Below are 6,397 nucleotides of genomic sequence, written 5' to 3'. Positions count from 1 at the left end.
CAGGGAGCTGGAACAGCTGGACCTCACCGGCTGCCTGAGGGTCCACAACGAGGCTATCAGGTGAGAAAGAGAAGGGAGCCACTTTGAATCGTTTTGTTTGTATCTGTTTACTCTTCATTCTCACTTTCTCTGTGTGATGTGTCTGTTTTACTCTCTTTAACCTTGTCTTTGTACTCTCATATAAACACAAGTCGAGCTCTATGAGAACTCCCATTTCGACAGCAGAAGCAGATCAAATCAGAATGGCTCATTTTATCCTGTGTTTTCCAACCCACAAAAAATGGAGTGGGTGGTTTTGGTCTTGACTGTGGGTCAGTAGGTGCTCCAGGTACTCAAGGGAATGTGTGAATTCATTAAACAAGTGATTTGTTTTGTCTAAATAAAATATTCCATTTAATCTGCACATATTGATTAAAATAGTATTTCATTTCCCTACCTAAAATTATAGTTGTTTACAAAGGTTTGGACACATTGTTTGAGTTGATCTACATCTTCATATTATATAACATTTATATAAAATGTGGTGGCACGGTGGCACAGCAGGTAGTGTCGCAGTCACACAGCTCCAGGGACCTGGAGGTTGTGGGTTCGATTCCCGCTCCGGGTGACTGTCTGTGAGGAGTTGGTGTGTTCTCTCTGTGTCCGCGTGGGTTTCCTCCGGGTGCTCAGGTTTCCTCCCACAGTCCAAAAACACACGTTGGTAGGTGGATTGGCGACTCAAAAGTGTCCGTAGGTGTGAGTGAATGTGTGTGTGTCTGTGTTGCCCTGTGAAGGACTGGCGCCCCCTCCAGGGTGTATTCCCGCCTTGCGCTCAATGATTCCAGGTAGGTTCTGGACCCACCGTGACCCTGAACTGGATAAGCGCTTACAGTTAATGAATGAATGAATGAATACAATGTGTAATAACATTCGATCAGACCAAACTATATGTTTCTCACTATATTAAATTTCATTAAATAAACAATGATAATCATGCATTAAGGGGGCATTTTTGCTCTGATTAATCAAAAACGCACAGAAACAGTGTGAAATAGCACAATAAAAGCATTGATGATAAGTTAGAAGGCTAATTAACATATTGTACTTAATGCAGTGGGGGAGGCACGGTGGCACAGCAGGTAGTGTTGCAGTCACACAACTCCAGGTGCCTGGAGGTTGTGGGTTCGATTCCCGCTCCGGGTGACTGTCTGTGAGGAGTTTGGTGTGTTCTCCCTGTGTCTATGTGGGTTTCCTCCGGGTGACTGTCTGTGAGGAGTGTGGTGTGTTCTCCCTGTGTCTGTGTGGTTTTCCTCCGGGTGACTGTCTGTGAGGAGTGTGGTGTGTTCTCCCTGTGTCTGCGTGGGTTTCCTCCGGGTGACTGTCTGTGAGGAGTGTGGTGTGTTCTCCCTGTGTCCGTGTGGGTTTCCTCCGGGAGACTGTCTGTGAGGAGTGTGGTGTGTTCTCCCTGTGTCCGTGTGGGTTTCCTCCGGGTGCTCCGGTTTCCTCCCACAGTCCAAAAAAACACGTTTGTAGGTGGATTGGCGACTCAAAAGTGTCCGTAGGTGTGAGTGTGTGAATGAATGTGTGAATGTGTGTGTGTTGCCCTGTGAAGGACTGGCGCCCCCTCCAGGGTGTGTTCCCCCCTTGCGCCCAATGATTCCAGGTAGGCTCTGGACCCACCGTGACCCTGAACTGGATAAGCGGTTACAGATAATGGATGGATGGACTTATTGCAGTGTCAGTATTGTGCTGGTCAGTAACCTAATACCGATATGGCACATGACCCTAGTGTTAAGGCATATTAATGTGGGCAAAACACTGAATGTAAAGTACATATGTTTCATTGTTGCCTGATTTTAAAAACTGATGAATTTCATTTCCCTCTTTGTAGGACTGTGGCTGAATATTGTCCCAAACTGCAGTCCCTAAAAGTGAATCACTGTCATAATGTTAGTGAGTCCAGCCTGGGTGTTCTACGACGAAGGAACGTAGAGATCGATGTTGAACCTCCCCTCCAGAGGGCACTAGTTCTGCTTCAAGATGTGGTGGGCTTTGCCCCCTTCATCAATCTCCAGATATAAATCCCTGATCTGGGCCCCCATGTATCATACATCTCAGAGTAAGCATGCTGTTCATCCAGTATCTTTTCCACATACAGTCCTGTACACTAGCATGGAGCTTCTCTGGACTGAACAGTCTTCCTCTGAGAGATATGGTACATATGACCCCTGGGTCAGATTACGCAGGTGAGTCTTGTTTTGGAACTGGATTCAGTGCATTTCTGTGTATGGATTTTAGAGAGAAATGTGTTATTTTCTTATATTTCAGGTTATCTCTTCGCTCTCCAGGTATTTGGAGCATCCCTCTGTGCTGGAACACTCACATATCCTGGAGGAGGTTCCTAAGTGAAACACCTATTTCAGTATGTTCCTGTTTTAGAGCAGCACTGTCCAAATCTGTCTGAATCTAGTCCTGCAGCATGCAGCATCCAGTTGGTAACTGTGTCCAGTGCAGTAAAACAGGGAAGATGTACAAGATTGGACTTTGGCACACCTCTTTTTTTAGGTTACGTATCTCTTGTAACCAAATATACACATTTTCAAACACATACTGAAGCTGTAATACTTGACATTTGCATGTGTAAATGCAAAATTCTTTACTACGAGAAAACTTCAAATGTTCAGATTGATTTAGGAATGATTTGAATTGTAATTAGTGTATTTTCTGATGAATGCGTAACTGGAGACTGTGTAGAGTTTCATTTTATTTATATAAGTTTTACTTAGTTGTGAACACAAGGCTTTTTCTAATTTTGCACTTATAAGAAGAGACTAGAGGAAGTCCATTGCACTTTCCAGACTATCCTTTTGTGCCACTGATTGTGGTGTGTCCCTGTGTTAGTGGACATTAATGTAGTAAAAATATACTAGTTTTATTATAGTCAATCTATATCTAGTTATTGAGAAATGGAAAATAATGAAAATGCTCTTACATACATTTGTTACATTATAATGGCACTGATCATTTAAACTATAGCGGTGAAAATGCTGATTCTAAAATGTATTATTTACAGTGTAAAGCCTAATTTTGTATGTCACAATATGGAAAGAGTGGCACCAGGGTTAGACTGGCATTGTTAGGAAGTCTACTGATACATCATACATCGCCTGCTCGGTTTAAGAGTGGATTTTGTTAAGAATATCAAGCTATATTTAATTTTTGTGAACGTTGACGTTCAGATTATTGTTATATGTCAGTCGCATTCACACATATAGGGTCTGTGATTCTGTGCCACTTCATAACCCATGACAACACACCGTATACACATCGTGTTATTTGATGCAGGGCTGTGGAGACGTCAGAGACAACCAAAAAAATAAAAGATCAAGCACAAAGTGTGATCAGGTTTCAGTGTCAGGGTAAATACGGGAAAGCTATTAATTAAACAAAAGAAACACACAAATAACAATAAATGTATTTTATATAGTGCCCTTCTCACACTCAAGCTCGCTTTACATCAGTACAGAGAAAAGCTTCAACAATTAAATAGGTTATAAACTCTGAGGTGGTTCTTGCTCTAGGGTGGAATAGCTGTGTTTTGCCCATTTCCATTTTTCAGTAGCAGCTGCTCTACCAGTCCCAATCATTTCAGACACATCCGTGTTCAGCTGTCCTCTCACAGTGGAAGGATGGACCGAAGAATCTGTGGGTTTAGGTCTTGCATGGTTGTTAGGGGTCCCGTGTCCTTATGGTTTTTAAACATTTTAAAAGATCTGTCTTCTGAAAAATGAATAACTTGTACCTAATGTCATTGTTTGTTTGATAGTTAAAGAAATAGGAAATGGTCTCTGACTTTTACACAGTACTGTAGTTTATTGATGAGTCGAGTGAGTTGTGTTTGAGTGTGGAGAGGGCAGTGGTGCATTCTCCGTTCTTGTACAATATCATTCTTCTCCAAATATTATCCAGTTTGTCTTTTTATAATTATGTATATCTTGGTAAATATTATTGTAATTTATGTCTGATTTTCTTATGCAAATTACTGTATGAGGGGGGGATGTATATCTTAAATATACTCTTATGCAATATAGACGTGGTGTCATTTTCATTTATGATACATTAAGCTGACGCAGTCTGACAGTGGTTCATAACACTCAGGGCACTCCACACACTCCATAATGTTTGCACATTTGCCAGACTCTACTTTATGACTAATCTCTGATAAGCCCTTCCCCCTAACACTGCACTTTATTGCAATCTGACCATGGCATTAGTAGAAGGAAGGCTTTCAGTACAACTTAATGACCGCTAGAGGTCAGTAGAGTCTTAGTGTAGTGTTTGTTGAAGTCATGCCATAAATACTATTTTTGGATCGGTGCTATATTTGTGGTTGGCTTTATTCCAACTAATCTCTCTCTCTCTCTCTCTCTCTCTCTCTCTCTCCGCGCTGATGTAATCCATATTTGCTAATACATGTTTAAGCTATATTAAGAAACCATAAACCCTGCATAGCTTTAGCTCAGAGTTATATCACAGACAAAATGGTATCTAGGGGAAAATGATGAAAACTGAAAAGATTGCTCATGAATGTTATTAGAAATATTTCCTCGGTCCTCAAAAAAACTACAGCCTTTAGAAGGCAGATTTACTACAGAGCCCCTGGTGGATGGACATAAATTAATCTGTGCATGATGTCAACCTGTGTCATATCTGATTAATATATACATAAATCATAAATAGATAACAATTGTGTAACTTTTTAAATAAAAATGCATATTAACTATGTTATGAACAGGGTGTATATGTGTTTTGTTTCCTAACTAAATGGGTAATTTGAAAGGTACACCTCCTGCTTTGGATCACCACCCAGAGACTCTTTATTACCCATTTTCTAGAAGCGTAGCATACAGCAGAATGTGTTAAATGAAGAAAATGGAAGTTTAGTGATGAGGAAAAGGCAGGTCATGTTCTATTTCAGCTTTGTACTTATGGACTGTGAAGTGAGATGCGAAGGGCGATGGCATGCGATTGTGTGTCACATTAGTTCACTGATGTCATTTGTTTAAATGACTATGGGTCAAGTTTGTTTAATTAACTGGGAATCAATTTCCAGTTAATTAATTTAATTTATTGGCGGCACGGTGGTGGTAGCACAGGTAGTTGTCGCAGTCACACAGCTCCAGGGGCCTGGAGGTTGTGGGTTCGATTCCCGCTCCGGGTGAGGAGTGTGGTGTGTTCTCCCTGTGTCTGCGTGGGTTTCCTCCGGGTGACTGTCTGTGAGGAGTGTGGTGTGTTCTCTCTGTGTCTGCGTGGGTTTCCTCCGGGTGACTGTCTGTGAGGAGTGTGGTGTGTTCTCTCTGTGTCTGCGTGGGTTTCCTCTGGGTGACTGTCTGTGAGGAGTGTGGTGTGTTCTCCCTGTGTCTGCGTGGGTTTCCTCCAGGTGCTCCAGTTTTCTCCCACAGTCCAAAAACACACGTTGGTAGATGGATTGGCGACTCAAAAGGGTCCGTAGGTGTGTGTGTGTGTGTTGCCCTGTGAAGGACTGGCGCCCCCTCCAGGGTGTATTCCTGCCTTGCGCCCAATGATTCCAGGTAGGCTCTGGACCCACCGAGACCCTGAACTGGATGAGCGCTTACAGATAATAGATGAATGGATGGAAATCAAATCCAGGACTAGGCCAAATTCATGAACTTGAAATCAGTCCTATGATTTCTGACCCTTATTGTTCTAACAATAATTTGTTTTATATTTTAATGCTGTTTTGACTTTGACCCTTCCATGCTGTTGTTTATAATTTACTGAGTGACCACTGTTTTTGGGCATTGAAGTTTACTGTCTTATAAAGCATCTGGAGTACATTTGGACCAAGTAGCACCTCCCACTTCAGCCCCCACACCAGTCATGGTGACAACTGTAGTTGTGCATCAGCTTGAAGTGTAGGTGATAATGCAATTTGTCATTGAGAAAACTTGGGCTGGTAAAAAGTGGATGATAAAAAGAATGTCTCTTATTAGACAGCTCTCTGGATGTTTGTGTTCTCGAACAGGACATAGCCTCGTTTGCTGCGCACCACTATATTTACAACAGAACTGTTGTCCACATCATTTATATTTCTATTACTGAGTTATGTGTAATCGCTTCTGATGAACCGCACTGTATCTGACTTCCTAAGCTTGTCCAGAGTGTTGACTGTGGCGCCATATGCCACTGCCTCTGTAATTGTTTCATAAATATGTGCAAGCGTGCGTGTAATGTCTGGCTGACTGAACAGCAAAGAGCACGCGCTGACATCTTCCCTACTACTTTTTTCTGGACAGAGGAAGACCACATAAACCTGCGAAAACCCGCGCGCTGTAACCCCTCACACCTGCAGGACGACAGCAGTTGCATGAGAGTCATTGCGCTGCACTGAGCATGC

The 6,397-nt window shown here is 42.3% G+C and overlaps 1 protein-coding gene across 2 annotated transcripts in view; it reads left to right on the top strand.

Moving 5' to 3' along the window:
- Positions 1-4,619, top strand: part of fbxl15 (F-box and leucine-rich repeat protein 15) — a 6,788-nt gene extending 2,169 nt beyond the window's left edge. The window contains exons 3-5 of one of the 2 annotated variants that reach the window (XM_066665553.1): positions 1-60; positions 1,871-2,225; positions 2,328-4,619. The exon at positions 1-60 is cut by the window's left edge and continues 443 nt beyond it. In XM_066665553.1, the coding sequence (XP_066521650.1) occupies positions 1-60; positions 1,871-2,060 (250 nt within the window). In that variant the 3' untranslated portion in view covers positions 2,061-2,225; positions 2,328-4,619. Of the gene's footprint in view, positions 61-1,870; positions 2,226-2,307 lie in introns of both variants that reach the window. The other variant, XM_066665552.1, reaches the window with a different exon arrangement.
- Positions 4,620-6,397: the final 1,778 nt, after the last annotated feature.

Source organism: Hoplias malabaricus, chromosome 3, assembly GCF_029633855.1.
Source record: "Hoplias malabaricus isolate fHopMal1 chromosome 3, fHopMal1.hap1, whole genome shotgun sequence".
Taxonomy (NCBI): Eukaryota; Metazoa; Chordata; class Actinopteri; order Characiformes; family Erythrinidae; genus Hoplias; species Hoplias malabaricus.
The sequence above is the reverse complement of the archived record's forward strand: the minus strand, read 5'-3'. Positions and strand labels throughout refer to the sequence as shown.